The 17,496-nt window shown below is 41.2% G+C and overlaps 1 protein-coding gene across 8 annotated transcripts in view; it reads left to right on the top strand.

Annotated features, from left to right (window-relative positions):
- CACNA1D (calcium voltage-gated channel subunit alpha1 D) overlaps positions 1 to 17,496 on the top strand; it is a 413,019-nt gene that overhangs the window by 340,465 nt on the left and 55,058 nt on the right. For all 8 annotated transcript variants that reach the window (XM_077128982.1, XM_077128983.1, XM_077128981.1 and 5 more), the window contains 7 exons: positions 1,512 to 1,599; positions 2,191 to 2,298; positions 2,391 to 2,443; positions 3,623 to 3,769; positions 5,644 to 5,845; positions 7,927 to 8,085; positions 9,411 to 9,521. In XM_077128982.1, the coding sequence (XP_076985097.1) occupies positions 1,512 to 1,599; positions 2,191 to 2,298; positions 2,391 to 2,443; positions 3,623 to 3,769; positions 5,644 to 5,845; positions 7,927 to 8,085; positions 9,411 to 9,521 (868 nt within the window). The remainder of the gene's footprint in view (positions 1 to 1,511; positions 1,600 to 2,190; positions 2,299 to 2,390; positions 2,444 to 3,622; positions 3,770 to 5,643; positions 5,846 to 7,926; positions 8,086 to 9,410; positions 9,522 to 17,496) is intronic.

The following is a 17,496-nucleotide window of genomic DNA, read 5'->3' as shown; positions in this document are numbered from 1 at the left end:
TTTTGAGATTGCATTTAGTTATCCAGGGATCCTTAATTTGTAGAAATTAAGCATTTAAACCATGCATGTTTTCTTGCATCTCTCTTTTCTTTTCGTTCCAACTGCTAAGTTGTGTTTATTGCTCTCTGTGACATTTACTTTCAACAGGGTAAAAGAGTTTTTGACTGACTAAGAGGAAAGAAAGCCAGTTTCTGGCGTGGGTTCTTTCAGGAACTGGCTCAGGACCTTGAAAGCATCTTTCCCACTCAGATCTCAGTTTCCCTTCTATAGAGGAAGGGTCAGGACTAAACAACATCCCAGGGCTCTTTTAGCTTGGACATTCAAGACATCTCTTGATCTCCAGGATGCAGCATCTACTATGAACCTTTTCCTTTGGCCTCTAAAATTTTTCAGCTGGGTGGAAGCTGAGGCTGAAAATCAGGCCCCCAGTTCCTTTCCACAGCATTTAGGGATTTCTGGTGGGGACTCTCCATGACTGAACACTGCCTGCCTGCCATATCCAGGGTTCTTGTGTAACAGCTCCAGTGAGAACATCCAGATGTGACCTTGCTTTCCTGCTGGTGTATAAGTGCCTCTGCTCAGATACTGACTGTCAGTACCCCCTATATGAGCACATGCATATGACTTCTAAGCTAAAGGCATAGCTTCAGAACACCAGGGATCCTGCCTAAAACAGGCCTCTGTGTTAGTCCACTTCATCTCCTGATTGTTTCCTAGAGGGAGGGAGCCATGTAGTCATAGCTTAGAAGGACATTGTCACTGGTATCTCTGCAGCTCCTATAAACTCCCAGGCTATGCTTGTCTTTGTGAGCTGCAGCCCTTGCTCACTTCCTCCTGGGCATGTGCTTCAGCCACACTGAACCGTTTGCAAGGCTGCAGATGTGCTACATTCACTCTTATCTAGGGCCTTTGTACATGCTACTACCTCAGCCTGCATACCCTTTCTCTTTTGTCTAGATAACCCCTAGTCCTCCTTTGGGACTCACCTGGACCTCATCCTCCTAGGTGACCTTCCAAGCTATATCCCAAAGTTGTAGCAGAGTATACTCTATTTACCCCTGTTATCATATGTTACCACACTGGATTTCAGTTGCCCATCTCTTCCACTGGACTGTGAACTCCTTGAAGGCCACAGAGTCCCAAATACTACAGTAGGTTTCCTAGCTTAAACAAACCCCAAGATCTGAAGCCTAAAACCCAAGTACTACCTAGTGTTTACATTAAGTGTAAAGTACAAAAGGAAATTCATAATTGTATCTCTGCCAAGGTTAGCTGTGTTAAATTGGGGCCTCTGTGAGAGCCCACACACCAACTTAGGAAGTACTGTCGAGGATTAGAAGCAGACGACTGGTAAGACTGGTATATAAGCCATGGGAGAGATTAGCTCAGTTCCACGTAGGTCCTTTGCAAGATGTGTACTGGCATTAAGATGAAGTTCAAGTGAAAAAATTAACCTCAAAGTATTTTATGCAATCATAACACACTCTACTTTTTCTCTGCTCTTTCCTTAGATCCAGTGCCATCTCTGTTGTGAAGATTCTGAGGGTCTTAAGGGTCCTGAGGCCCCTAAGGGCGATCAACAGGGCTAAAGGACTTAAGGTTTTGATTCTTCTCCTCCAGTCTGGGTTTTCTTAGATTGGGGTTAGCTGTTATAATTACAGACTTTCTGAGGCCTGATGAATTTTAAAGTGAGTTATACATTTGAAAAGAGTACTGATAGGATTTTTAAATTATTATTTATTTTATTTTTATGAAGAAATGTTTATCTTATTGCTGTTAATTTACTTTTTATGATTAATAATGTTTCTTTGCCTTTATTTTAGTCTTTAAATTTGTTCTCATGCATGTTGTACAAAGGCCAGGGGGGTTGTATTTTCCTTTATGGGCTAGGGGGAACCTTTGGGTCTGTATGCCAGGCAGTGCTACACCCCATGGCATTTATCCTGAAAAACTAACTGTTTTGGAGGAAACCAAGGAGGGGCCCACTTACAGAGTGTTCCTCTTAGGTATACTGTGAAGTTCTTGCAGATAAGTACCTAAAAAGCAAAGTACAAGACATTGAAAAATTGGAAAATCATATAAGAATATTGAAACTCTTGCCTGGTATTGAAGAACCTTAGTTTCCCTCATGGCTAAAATAACAAGGGAAAGTAATGCTCCTCCCTCCTCTCTCCACTCTTCTCTTCCCAGCATGTTGTCCAGTGTGTCTTTGTGGCCATCCGGACAATCGGCAACATCATGATCGTCACCACCCTTCTCCAATTCATGTTTGCCTGCATCGGGGTCCAGTTGTTCAAGGTGAAGGGAAAACGCCTTCAAGCATACACTCTCAGTTGATTTGTTTAGAGAGAGGGCTACTGACTGTGTCCGTTTATTTGTTTTGTACTCAGGGAAAGTTCTATCGCTGCACAGATGAAGCCAAAAGTAACCCTGAAGAATGCAGGTGAGTGCCTTAGAAGTGAGGGTAGAAAAATTGGAAGAACAAATAGAAAATTCCAAGGATTTGCTTATGCTAACATTTCAGAAGGTTTTGTCATGGAGGGGAGGACAGCTTATACTGGATAGATGTCTTTTGATGTTTGGTATGGAATCTAAATCTAGAGAAAACTGACCTAACAATTATGAACTATCCCAAAAAAATCCTCCTATAACAATATAGGTGGTTTCTCCCCAAATCAGAACTTGAAACTAGACTCCTATGTGATCAGAGCTGGCTGCCCTCTTCTGACAGATTTTCCAGGTTTCCTCTCTGCTCTTGCTCCTGACACCCACAGTTCAGGCATATTCCCATTCACAAGAGCAGGCAGAGGAGAAATAGGGTGGTAAATATTCATACCTCTTATTAATAGAAATCCAGAAGAACATAAAACAGACACAGAAACCATTGCCTAAATTCTTGCGACTGTGTAGAAGTCCCTGCCTCTGTCTTTTCAGAGAGGTAACTGAGGCCTGTTTGCACCCCTTATGTTAGTTTGTGTGTTTTTTTGTAAGCAGATGGGATGGTGCAAAGAACACAAATTACAAAGTAGACTGTGGACTGGGTAACTCCAGAGGCTCCATCACACAGGCTGTGGGCAGCTGGCACCCCTGGAGTTGAGCAGTGGGTAGCAATGTGGAGACACTCTTCCTTCCCTCTCGATGTCTCTGCTTCTTCATCTGTAAAAGAAAAATATTGGATTTTATCTCTTTGGTTCCTTCCAGAAATGAAATTCTATGAGAAATGTTGTGTGCCAGAAAGTATAGAATTCTCTTGGAAAGAAAATTAGGAGTATTGTTTGTGTTAAAAGAGGGAATTTGATTAAAACTAAAATGCAGACAAGAGTACACCTGGGCTTATTCTCCAGAGCTTATGGAATTCTCCATTGCTGAAGCTTTTGATTTTTCAGAATACACTTTGAGCCCATCGCATATGGGAAATATTTACTATTGTGCAGTTTTCATTTGTGGACAGGGATATGCTGGGAATCTACCTTGTTGTTCTGGAAAATACACCTAGAGTAGATGGGCACACAGAGTGTGGCAGTGTGTGGAGACAGAGATTAGGCCAGATGGAACTGATTTAATGTTATTTCACCTTTCATATGTGAAGCCAGGATGACCCACACTTCTCTTTCCTCATTAGGGGGCTTTTCATCCTCTACAAGGATGGGGAGGTTGATAATCCCGTGGTTCGTGAGAGGATCTGGCAAAATAGTGACTTCAACTTTGACAATGTCCTTTCTGCTATGATGGCGCTTTTCACAGTCTCCACATTTGAGGGTTGGCCTGCGTAAGTATAGAGAATGTAGTCTTCTGGGGAGGCTCTGGGGACAAGGCTTCTCTCTGCTTCCTTTTCTTCCATCTTGCTTCTCTGGAGACCCTGAGCTGAACCATCTTTCCTGGAATGAGTTCTATTTCTTCTTGTTTCCACAGTCACAGGCTTTCCCTGTGATTCTTAAAACTTTGGACCACTTATTAAGCACTTCTTGACCCACAGGTCTCATCTATCTTATTAGCAAATGATTAACCCTTATGGCCACCTGGCAGGTCTCTGAAATTTTGAAGCAGGGATAGAATAGGCTCCAGGCAGAGAATTGTCTCAGCTGGCTCCCAGGGAGCTTCTCTGGATGGGAATAGGGAGTAGAAGAAGCATTTGTGATGCAAATTCCCATTGGTAGTCATATCAGTAAAGCTGCCATTCCATTGTTCCCATAGAGAGTCTTAATTATGTCCCAAGCCATTCATTCAGTCATTCATTCACTCTGAGTACTGATATATTTCCAGACATGGATTGCTGCCAGTTCACTGATGAACTCACTCTTTCATACAGCGTGCTGCTGATACCTGTTCCATGCAACATGCTGTATTAGGCACTGTAGCAAAAAAACAGAATTGTCTGAACATGATTCCTCCCTGCAGAGAGCCCAGATCTAGTCAGGGTGTCAGATGGTGATACCAGGCAAGAGAACCTGGTGTGTCATAGATGTGCTGAATAAGATCTTGGAGAATGACAAGAATTTTGATAGATAAAGTAAGAAAAGCAGAAAGGAGGAAGGTAGAATACACAAGGGAGAGTCTTTTATACCTTTCTTTGCATTGCCCTTAACCTTTGAGGCCCCCACCCCACCCCACCCACCCCCAGCTCCTGCTATAGAACATGCACATGTACATAAGGCGCCTCCTCTCAGGCTCATGGAACTCTGTGGATGCATGTGAGGCTCAGGATTATTTACAGGAATTCCTGTGGAGTAAAAAGACAGTTTAGCAGGGATTGTCTGTTAAGAAATTGGTCTTGGAGGGAAGAGAGCCATGGAGTAAAACTCTTCTCCCTACAGAGACATTGGCTGCAGCCTCAGGTTTTGAATACTGTGTTTGAGTGAATCAGGGCAGCAGCTGAGGGGTAATGAAACAAACATGGGACTTGGGATTCAGAAAAACTGGGTTCAACTCCCAGCTCTGCCACTGAAAGAATGTATGACTTGGGCACTTAGTTTCCTCTCTGAGTGTGTGTAAGATGAAGGTGATAGTAATGTCTGCCTTTCCAGTGGATGCGAGGATTAAGTGAGAGGATGTGTAAGTGTCTAGCACAGTGTCACTCATGGGGTGGGTGTCCCAAATGTGTTGAATCAGCATCTGAATGGGAGTAAATGGAATTCAAGGTTGTCACAGTTACATCTCTTCTCCTGCTAAGAGTTCTTCTTGCCATATATTTGACTTTATTTTTGGTATGTATTTAAATTTAAGTTTGGGGAACCTCTCCTAATTCTTTGGAGATATCCTAATTGGTTGCTTGTTTGTCTTTGCTAGTTGTGTATACAGTTTTCACTTCCACCACAGTCTTACCCGTGATATTCTTCTTCTATTGGTAATATAAAGTAGGATTATTGAATAGTTTCAAATCTTTTGGTCTTCAGTCATCAAAACAGTCAACCAACTAACATACCCCAGGTGCTCTCCTTCCAGGTACCAGGCTGATGTGACCTGACATTAAGGGGGATGCCCCAGAGGCCTGGCTTTTGTTTAGGGGCCTTGGAATGGGCCCTCAGCAAGGTGTTTGACAGTCACTGTTCATGGGAAGTGTTCAGAAGAGGGAGACCTCTCAGGGCTGAGCTGCTGGGGCTGACTGGGATTAAGAGGCGCTCACTGCGTTTTTCTGCTCTCCAGGTTACTGTATAAAGCCATTGATTCAAACGGAGAAAACATTGGCCCAGTTTACAACTACCGCGTGGAGATCTCCATCTTCTTCATCATCTACATCATCATCGTGGCTTTCTTTATGATGAACATCTTTGTGGGCTTTGTCATCGTTACCTTTCAGGAGCAGGGAGAAAAAGAGTATAAGAACTGTGAGCTGGACAAAAATCAGGTTAAAGTCACACGATGTTTGGGATTCTGTCCCTCAAGCAGGAGGGAAGGACCCTGCCTTTGGCTGGTTTCCCCCATGCACCGAGAAGGATAATACCTGTTGTCTGTCCCTGATACTTGGGCCCTGTTCATAGGGTACTCAGCCATTTTTTGGGTCATCACTGCTGAGAGTTAGTTTCCTGGGTAAAGATAAGAGTTTATAATTATAAAATCCATCTCCAGACCTGTGGGTAAGAACTCAAAGAAGGCTTAAGCCACTTTCCAAGGTCATGTTCCATTAGTGACAGCTCAGAATCTTGAGGGGTGCTATGGATAGTGACCAGAAAATACCCACTTAAACATCCAAATTCCTTACTGGGGGACTATCATTTATATCCACTTAGAGCAGAGTTTCTTACCTTGGAACTATTGACATTTCAGAGTGGTTAAGTTTTTGTACTTTGTAAGATGTTTAGCAACATCCCTAGATGCCAGTAGTTTCCCTCCCTGAGTTGGGACAATCAAAAACATTTCCCGACATTGTCAAATGTCTCCTGGAGGACAAAATCTCCCTGGTTGAGAATCACTGACTTAGGGGGAAATACCCTATGGCACCACCTCAGGGAAAGTTGCTGTTAATTTGGGACTGAGATTACACTGACATCATTCTCTCTTTACCCAGCACCTTGTTTTAGCCAATTTGATTTTTTAAAAGCCCTTCTTTTTAAAAATCACCTGGTTATGTGATGATGCACTTTGGGAGCATCCCTGATGCTCTCTGAGGCTTGCTCCCTTATCTTGAGATTGAGAGTTCCTTCCAGCACTATAGTAAGTCAGTGCTGTTTTTGTTCTCAGGAGTTTCCCTAGGTACTCTATCAGTAACATCTTTGTTTTGATGATGACATAGTAAGCAGGAACGATCTGCTAACCTGAGCTTCCTGAAGGGAAATGGCCATGGTATGATCAGTCTGTCTCGCACTGCAGTTGAATCTACTAGGGGAAACTGGAGGATGATGCTATCTTGGTTTGTAGGAAGATATTGCTTTGAGTGATCAGGATATCCATGCAGAGGGCATTAGGAACAGAGGGAAGTCTGGCCCAGGTTCTTAGTGGTCCTAGAAGACAGGTGTCAGAGCAAGGCACAGGCCTCAGACACCAGGAAGAGCCAGGAGTATAAGTGTGTGCTCTATAACAGCTCAAGTTGGTGGTCCCTGGAGTCAGCATATGAGGTCAGAGCAGGACCAGGTCCCAAGTATAAGGCACCAGCCTAAAATCAGAACCAGAGTGAAAACCAGAGAGTGGGTGGCAGGACTAGGGTCTAAAGCAAGTAGGTCCCTGATGCTGAGCTGAGGGTTCTCAGGACTGGAAGACCTTCTGGGTTTACTGTAAAGAATGAAACAGCCTCAGACTCCAGTGTGAGTGGGGAAGAGAACGCTCTGACTGGGCCACGACCTAACTTCACTTCAGCTGTCATTACTGACCATATACTAGGGTATTCTGAGATTAGCACAACTAGGTCCCAGTTTCAAAAGCTCCCAGATAGATACGTCAGTAGCTCACAATGAGACGTTTATGACCAGCATGTTCTGAGAGATGCCTCATGTCAGTCAGGAATAGGCAGGGTGCTGCCAGTCCCAGTAAGTCAGTCTAACAAGTCTGGTTCCTGGGGGTTCCTGAGACTCTCATTACTTCTTTTCCTGGAGGACAGTACAGGCATGAGAACCACAGGCATAGTCTATTGGTCTAGAGGAAAAGGAGATACAGGCCTGGGTCAAGTGGTCACTCCTCCTCTTAATCACTCCAGGACCTCAAGCAAGACAGTTAAATACTCTGAACCTTATGTTTTTTAACCAGTAAGATGGAGGCAAAGCGGGTGCTCTGTTGACTCTCGATTTTGCTGTGAGGTTCTGATGAAGCAGTGGAGGTGGAGCCTTTGGTCAGAGTGACTCAGAGCAGTGCCAGTGGGAGGAAGGATGGTTGTTCATAGTAGTTTCATCCGTGGTCCCTTCGCAATAGGTGTTTCATTGGGCTTTTCAAAGCAGAAACTGTCTTCTCTCCACAGCAGTACTCAGAACCCTGTTTTTCTCTTTTCTGCCATTGCAGCGTCAATGTGTTGAATACGCTTTGAAAGCCCGTCCCTTGCGAAGATATATTCCCAAAAACCCCTACCAGTATAAATTCTGGTATGTGGTAAACTCCTCGCCTTTCGAGTACGTGATGTTTGTCCTCATCATGCTCAACACACTCTGCTTGGCCATGCAGGTAAAAATGGAGACAGCTTTGAGGATCAAGTCTGGGCCTTCTGCACAGTCCCACACCCCAAATTCTGAAGGTGGAATGCCACCTTACTTGCAAGAGGCCGGTTTTGATTTTTTGATGGATTTGGGCTACAGGTTTGCCAGAGTTCCATCCTAATTAACACTTGTCATGGTAGGAGTTTAAGATTGCTGTTTTGTCTAAAAAAACTGTTCAGCACCACTGTAGATAATGTTTTTGTGGAGCCTGAGTGTGGCATTCAATTCTGTAAACATTTCTTATGGGTCTCCTGTGGCAAAAGTAGTGGTTGAGGGGAGATAGAGGTTTCAATCCTGACTCCACTCCTTACCAGCTGCCCTAACCTTGAGAACATTATTTAAATGCCCTGAGGCTTCCTTTCTTTATTGGTGAAATGAGAGTATCTGTGGTACCTAACTCAGAGATGTCTTCAGCTGGATAATTCCTGTCAGACATAAACATAAGTCACATTCCTGTCCTCATGGTGGGGAATTTTCCAACTGAGGAAGTATTGAGTTTGACCCACATTTCAGTTACTTCTTGCTTACTACTGGGGGCAAGAAATGCAACTTAACTTTAATTGGCCAAGTCAGATTACAGTGCAAAATTCGCAGTGGACATTTTCAGAAGTTATGCTTTCTAGTAGATGTTATAGTAGGAAAAGACACAGACACCATGTATAGATCCAGTTTTCCTACTGACTTTAAGAACTTGGAAAAATCTGATCACCCCCCACAGTGGTCTAAGGTTAGTCAAGGATACATTTTCTGGCACTTTTCTTAAATTTAAGAATTCCTTATGAATGAAAAGGGCCGTGCACCGATAGTGTTTTGTGCTTGGGAAAGGAGTGCATTCAAGGTAGTACTACCTTTTATTGACCATAGACCTGAGTGACATAAAATTTTTCCCTAACGAAATTCTGCCTTTATTCATTGACATTTTGACAATAACTGTATTGTGCCTTGGCCAAGGCCCCAAATGTAAACCATTCTAGAAAAAAGGATAAATTCCCTTTATCCTGAGCAGAGAAAATTTCTGTCTTTTTCCCCTTCATCCTTACATCATAATTTCCGTATTCTTCCTCACCTTGCCAAACACCGCCTGCACTTTGTAGGGGGTGAGTCACGTGCCCTCTCAGTGCCTGGCGAGTCGTTCGCAGAGGGTGCTGGACTGGTCGACATTACCTCCATTTGCCAGCACAGAACACCTGCAGGAGTTTCGGGGGCTGAGGCAGTTTCCTTTGGAGGTCTGTGAAATCATGGCAGAGTTGATGGAACGAGCATTAGAGAATTGTGCTCTCTCTTCACCCACAGCACTATGAGCAGTCCAAGATGTTTAACGATGCCATGGACATCCTAAACATGGTCTTCACTGGGGTCTTCACCGTCGAGATGGTTTTGAAAGTCATCGCATTTAAACCTAAGGTGAGTTGCTGAGCCTGCTTTTAAAAGGCTACTGCTGAATCACCCGGGGCAGCACCCGCTTCGTGTTAGTCTCATGTTACGGAATTGTACTGAGTTGTTCTGGCCGCTAACTGGGTTATCACCTCAGAATGGCAAAACCTCATTACGGCATCTAAATATGTAGGAGGAAATAAATCTGCAAAACCTCATAAGTATAATTTTGAGAAGAAGAAGTAGGGAAGAATGAATTGGGAATTTGTAGAATAGAGATGACTTTGAAATCTGTTTTTCTGTTTCTACAATAGCATGTTTCATGCTGTTTCAGGGAAACCTGTCTCATTAGTTGAGCACTGAAGAAAATGTTTTAACATACCCATCAGAAAGAATTAGACCCTGATTTCACTTTCAGATTTCCAGCATAAAGACTCAGGCATTATTTGTTCTTGGTCTACGGTATCCTTTTCACCTTTTATGGAAGAGTCTAACACTGGCTACAGTCCTCTCACAGCCATATAAAATGAGAAACCAAGATTCAGAAGAATGTCACCTGACTTTAAAACAAAGCAATATGCAGAATTTGTTGAACTTTTTTAGACTACTTGGCATATTGCATCATACTGTAAAATGAGAATATTAATAGTCCTATTCCAGAGGGTTGTTGTGAGGAGTAAAGAATTTATCTGCGGTCTTAGAAGAGTGCCTGGAATGTAGTACTGTGCTGTGGAAGTATCAGTTACAACTACTGTCACCACCACTGCCATCATCATCATCATCAAGCAATGACATCCCCTAAAGTGGTTCCTCATGCTAAAACCCTAAACAGAGGAGCAAATCCTGACTGAGCTATGGGACGTTTGTCCCTCAGTTTCTTTTATAACAAAGCCCCAAACCATCAAATTTAGAGAATGACAGTGATCAATGACCCTGTTATTTGCTTACCTGTGTGTAAGGTATCCGATAACACTAAATAATACATAGATTATTAAATGCATGGTTACTCGTACTCCCTACACAATTACACAGAATTCTAATTCAAAAAATGTTCCGTTCTTTAATTTGAATTAATTTCTGTGCGATCTTTATCAGATCTTTGTGGACCAAAAAGAAAGGACACTTGTAAGTGATTAATTGGGGTGATTGCAGTGGGGTCGAATTTGGCACTTTGTGCATGGCCAGCCAGATGTTATTTACTGTGACTTGTCCATATCTGCGTACATAAACATTTCTTCCTTTTCCAAATTCATCTTAATATCCTTTTAAGAATTTGGTTTGCTTCCCTCTCTCCTTTACTCCTTTGAACAATATTTGTCTGTACTGATGGAAAAGGTTACAAAGTAAAAGTACTGAAAGTACTTGGGAATACAGCAGAAATGTTTCCAAACACCCTGGGCCATGTCTCCCCTTTCCTGTTAATTAAGCTCTGGAGTTTTTGAAAGTTTGTTCTAGGCTGAGGAGAAAGCACACTTACCCATGGTGTGTGTGTGTGTGTGCCTGCGTGTGCGCGTGTATATGAATATATGTATACGAACCCTCTAGCAGTTTATTGCCTCAGTAACTCATAGCACACTGCTTTGTCCAGAAAATTGCTGATACCAAATCTAGGAGAGTTCAGTGACATAAAAACAGACCAGTCATACCAAGGGGAAATGCATAGTTGATTTATAATCTGTAGTGACAGATCAGAATTTTTAAGTGGGTAATTTCCATTAGAAATTGTTCTGCTTTGTAGTTTTGCTCAGCAAGATATTTTGGAAGCATGGGAGAATCTCAGATGACAATTGAGAGAAATTTTAGAATAGCAGCATCTCCATACAGTTGAAGGGTACTGTGGCTATATTCTCTAGAACCGGGGTAGATAGATTTTATGTTACAGTATGCCCTGAGGAAAGGAGAAGACTCAATTCACCACAAAGCATAGCCCTTCTTAAAACCCTTTCTGTCTTTTTCCCTCATTCTCCTTTTTAGTGCTCACAAACCAAGGTTAAGTGAGTGGTCTTTCTGATAGAAATTAGTGACACACTCCCATTCCCTTCCTAAGCAGTGGGGAAGCCAGGCTAAGGAACAATGTTGTAAAAGCTGCAGGGGGTAGTATCTTCTAAGGGGATGGCCACATAGGACAAAGTATTGAGAAACTGTAGCCAATCAGTCTCTTCTCAAGAAAGTCTTTCTCTGTTGTGAGGAGCTTTGTAACTGGCCGGCCTTGGGGCAGTGTTCTTCACTCCGTGGGGCATATGTGCGAGAAGGAGTTATCAGCATCTCTGTTAGGAGAGACATGGTTGAAGTTATTTTGTAAAACAAATACAAAATGTAAAGTCAGACAAAATCCTTACTTGTAGATGAGAAGGCATTTCAGGGGAAAAGAGTTTAAAAATGTTGAGACACCCAGCCATGAATACTCTTTTCATATTACCTAATTGGGGAGTGGGGCCTCCTACAAAGAACATTTAGAGGAAAAATGGTGTGTAAGGCACAGTGAAGTGCGATTATCTGGCATCTATGAGTAGGAAGGGTGGGGAACAAAGGTAGGAAACAGAGTTGAGAGCTTCCATAGGGGAGGAAGCTGACTCACTTCATGGGGAGAGTTGTCTGTGAGTGCCAGTCAGGCAGGAGCAGAAGATGATGAGAAACCAAAGAGAAAAAGAATTAGGGAAAAGCGAGCCGTTTAGTTTATGGTATCAGCTTCCCAAGGGAAAATCCACCAGTTGAGAATTGACCTTGTATACTCTAGGTTGTGTAGTCAGTGTAGGTTGTGCTTTCAACTGGGAATTGGCTGTGCCCTCATAGAGTTTGGAAAAGCTGGCCGTATTTTGTATAAAGGATAAGCCCAGTCCCTTGCCTTTTCCTCCAGTACCCCCGGGGGAAGCTGCTGGAATTCCCCAATGAATCTCTTGCTCTAGGGAGGGAGACCCAGGAAGAAGGGCCTTTTCTAAAATACCAGCTCTGGCAGGTATAAAGAGCCCTGTTATGGAATCTGGGAAGGGCCTGGTCTCTTTGAGGTTCCCTTCTCGTCCTACTAACACCTACTGGTGTTTTGTTTGGCATGTGTTCTGGGCCTTGACTGGGGCCTCTCTCTAGTGAATATGCTTTGTTTCTGAGTCTTAGTCCTTAAAGTACTTTGTCTTGGTTTTATCCTGAAACTTTCTAATTTACAGCCCTGGATGGTTGGGCTTGGAAAAAGTTGGTTTTGGGTAAGAAGAAAGCGTGTAGGTGCTGCCCCATGCTTCTGTACAGAGATGGTACACAGAGGGCACAGGGTCGTCGGGTCCTGTCTGCCTCCCAGGGAAGCATTCCTGTTCCCAGAGGCCTGGGCAGGAATAAGACTTCTTCATAAAATCCCAGCGATCTTCCTACAGTACATTCTCTACCTTCTAGAAAGTAAGTTTAATACTGTTTTTTTCCCCCAATTCTTTAGTCATCATATATATTCTAGATGATTTATTTTAATATCGAATAATACTTGAGGCCAGATATTCTGGTCCTTAACTAGAACTTTACGTCATTCACAGGTTCCATGCCCTTGGCCTGCCCCTTCCGCATGGGGTTTCTCAGAGCTTTCTCCTGGTCCTCTTCTTGTCTCACCTTGTAAAATACACACATGCCTAAGGCTTCAGTGGTCACCCTCAGGTCATCCAAACCTGTACCACCCTCCTCACTCCTGAGTTACTGTGACTGCTTTCTAAATGATCTGCTTGCCTCTGGCCTCAGCCTCTTCCCACTCATCCTTCATTCACTCCCTTTGTAAACCCAAAGCTTGTGCTCTTCTTTTTATTTTTAAAAGCAGTTTTATTGAGCTATAGTCACATACCATACAACCCATCCAACCTATAGAATCAATAGTTTTTAGTATATTCAGATTTGTGCATTCATGACCACAGCCAATTTTAGAACATTCTCGTTACTCCAAAAAGAAAAACCCCAAACCCCTTAGCAGTCACATCTCAATCCCTCTATTCTTTCCCAGCCCTACATAACCACTAATCTATTTCTGTCATTATAGATTTATTTATATTTACATTTTATATAAATGGAATCATTCAATATGTAGTACTTTGTGTCTGTTTTATTTCACTTTGCATAATGTTTTTATTATTATTATTTTAATTAGAGGAGCTACAGGTTTACAGAAAAGTCATGTAAAAAATATGACATTCCCATATACCCCCCATTGTTGACACTTTGCATTAGTGTGGTACCTTTGTTACAGTTGGTGAAAGAATATTGAAATAGTACTGTTAACTATAGCCCATAATTTATATTAGGTGTATTTTTCCCATATACAAACCTGTTAACACCTTATAATAGTCATACATCTATTATAATTCATGAAGAAATATTCTTATACTTTACTATTAACCCCACCCCATTGTCCATGACAGAGTTTACTGTGTTGTACAGTCCCATGTTTTATCTTTTAATTTTCACTCTCTAGCATACTTGACCCAAAACTTCCCCTTTCAACAACGTTCACATACATAAGTGAGTGCTGTTAATTATACTCCAGCAATGCGCTACCATCATCACCACCTGTTTCCAAACCTTTACAGTCAACCTAAGTAGATATTCTGTACAAATTAAGAATCAGCTTCCCATTCTCCACCTTGGTAACCTATATTCTAGATTCTGTCTCTTAGTTTGCTTATTATAATTAGATCTTATCAGTGATATCATACAATATTTGTCCTTTTGTGTCTGTCTTATTTCACTCAGCCTAATGTCCTCAAAGTTCATGTGTCACATGCATCAGGACTTCATTCATTTTTACAGCTGAATAGAATTCCTTTGTATGTATGTACCTCGTTTTGTTTATCCATACATCAGTTAATAGATATGGGCTACTTCCATTTTTTTTGACAATTACAAATAATGCCACTGTGAACATCAGTGTGCAAATGTCTGTTCGAGTCCCTGCTTTCAATTCTTTGGGGTATATATGTAGTAGCAGGACAGCCAGGTCATATGGTAATTCCATACTTAGCTTCCTGAGGAATTACCAAACTGTCTTACACAGCATCTGTACCATTTTACCTTCCCATCAGCAATAAATGAGTGTTCTAATTCTTCTATATCCTCTCTAACTCTTGAAATTTTTTTTTTAAATCAGAGTTGTTCTAGTGGGTATGAAATGATATCTCATTGTGGTTTTGAATTCCATTTCCCTAATAGCTAGTGATGTTGAGCCTCTTTTCATGTGCTTTTTAGCCATTTGTATGTCCTTTTTGTAGAAATGTCTATTCAAGTCTTCTCATTTTTAAATTAAGTTGTTTGTCTTTTTGTTGTTGAGTTGTGGAATTTCTTTATATATCTTGAATATTAAACTCTTATTGAATATGTGGTTTCTAAATATTTTCTCCCATTGAGTAGGGGGTATCTTCTTTTCTTGACTGTCCTTTGATACACAAATGTTTTTAATTTTGAGGAGGTCCCATTTATTTATTTTTTCTTTTGTTGCTTGTCCTTAGGGTGAAAGTGTAAGAAATCATTGCCTAACACAAGATCCTGAAGATGCAACTCCTACATTTTCTTCTAGGAGTTTTATAGTCTTGGCTTTTATATTCAGTCTTTGATCCATTCTGAGTTAATTTTTAAACTTTTTTTTATTGTAAAATATAGCATATATACAAAGCAAAGAAAGAAAAAAGCATTAATTTTCAAAGCACACTTCAATAAGTAGTTACAGAACAGATGCCTGAGTTTTTCTTGAGCTACCACTCCACCATCTCAGATTTTTCCTTCTAGATGCTCCAAAATACTGGAGGCTAAAAGGAATATTAACATAGTGATTTAGCAGCCATACTCATTTGTTAAATCCCATTTTCTGTTATGCCTCCTCTTTCTCCTTTAATCCTCCTCCCAATCTATACGGATCTTGGGCAATGCCCGTTCTGACTTTTTCATGTTGAGAAGGGTGTCCACACTCAAGGATAGAGGGATAAAATTAATTGATAATCTTGGAGAGGCTGGTCCTCCTGAGTTTCAGAATTTATCTGACCTAAGAACCCTTTAGGAATTATATATTCCAGGAAAGCAAAACTAGTGCATGAAACCTTTATAGAGTCTCAGTTCAAACCCTAAATGTTCTTAGAAGTCAACAGAAGTGATGTTGATTGGGCAATTAGCGCTATCTAACTGAAGTTTGCATAAGAGTAGCATCCAGAATAGCCTCTTGACTCTATTTGATCTCTCGTAGTCACCAATCCTTATTTTTTTGGTTCAGAAAGCCTTGTCTATCCCACAGTGCTAGAGTCAGATTCATTCCAGGGAGTCAACACCCCCTGTTGTCAGGTAAATTTTCACCCCTGTATGTCCTGACCCATGTAGGGGGGAAGGTAATGATTTTCCTTGCAGAGTTGGGCTTAGAGAGAGAGAGAGAGGCCGCATCTGAGCAGCAAAAGAGATTTCCTGGAAGCAACTCTTAGGCCTTGTTATAGGTAGTCTTAGCTTCTCCACTACAAAAATAACATTTCATAAGGGTAAGCTTCAAAATTGGGGTTTTAGCCTATTTTCTTGGGAGTCTCCAGTGGTCAAGAGGGTACTCAAGGTTTCCCAAATGGGAGAGTTTACTAGTTCCATATTTATTTTTTCCCCCTTTGGATCCTCAAGGGACTCTACCATTAAGTTCATTTTTGTATGAGATGTGAGGTAGGGATCCTCTTTCATTATTTGAGATATAGATATTCAGTTATCCCAGCACTATTTGTTGAAGAGACTATTTTTTTCCCAATTGAGTGAACTTAACAGCCTTGTCAAAATCAATTGGCCATAGGGCAGACCACGGTGGCTCAGTGGCAGAGTTCTCGCCTGTCATGCCGGAGACCTGAGTTTGGCCATAGATGTGAGGGTTTATTTCTGGACTCTCAATTCTGTTTGTCTATATATCTATCCTTTTGCCAGTACTATGCTGTTTTCACCACTTGGCTTTATATTATGCTTTAAAATAAAAAAGTGTGAGTCCTCCAACTTCGTTCATCTTTTTCAAGATGTTTTTGTCTATTTGGGGCCCTTTACCTTTCCAAATATAATAATTGTTTTTTTTTTTCATATCTGCACAGTAGGCTGTTGGAATTTTGATAGGATTGCATTGATTCTGTCAATCATTTTGGGCAGAATTGACATCTTAACAATATTTAGTCTCCCAGTCCATGAACATGAATTTCTTTCCATTTATTTAGGTCTTCATTGATTTCTTTTAGCAATGTTTTGTAGTTTTTTTGTGTGTAGTTTTTTGTGTACCAAGTCTGTTACATCCTTGGTTATTTATTTATTTATTTCTAGATATTTGATTATTTTAGTTGCACTTGTAAATGAAATTTTTTCTTAATTCCTCCTCAGAATGTTCATGACTAGTGTATAGAAATGCTACTGATATTTTGTGTGTTGATCTGTACTCCACCACTTTGCTGAATTAATTTATTAGCTTTAGTAGCTTTGTTGTTGCTATTCCATAACTTTATGTATATATATAGGATCATATCATCTGCAAGTAGTGAAAATTTTACTTCTTTCCTTCCAATTTGGATGCCTTTTATTTCTTTTTTTGTGTAATTGCTCTGACTATAACATCCAATGGTATGTAGACTAACAATGGTGAGAACAGACATCCTTGTATTGTTCCATATCTTAGAGGGAAAGATTTCAGAGTTCCACCTTTGAATATGTTAGCTGAAGGTTTTTCATATGCCCTTTATCCTAGTTGAGGAAGTTCCCTTCTATTCCTCTTTTTCTAATTGTGTTTATCAAGAAAGGATGCTGAATTTTGTCAAATGCCTTTTCTGTGTCAGTTGAGATAATCATGTGCTTTTCCCCCTTTGTTTTGTTGTTGTATTATGCATTACATTAGTTGATTTTCTTATGTTGAGCTACCTTGCGTCCCTGGGATAAAACCCACTTGATCATAGTGTATAATTCTTTTGATGTGTTATTGGATTCAATGTGCTAGTATTTTGTTGAGGATTTCTGCATCTATATTCATTAGAGAAATTGGTCTGTAGTTTTCTTT

Source organism: Tamandua tetradactyla, chromosome 15, assembly GCF_023851605.1.
Source record: "Tamandua tetradactyla isolate mTamTet1 chromosome 15, mTamTet1.pri, whole genome shotgun sequence".
Classification (NCBI taxonomy): Eukaryota; Metazoa; Chordata; class Mammalia; order Pilosa; family Myrmecophagidae; genus Tamandua; species Tamandua tetradactyla.
Note: the sequence above shows the minus strand (reverse complement) of the source record. Positions and strands in the feature narration are given on the sequence as shown.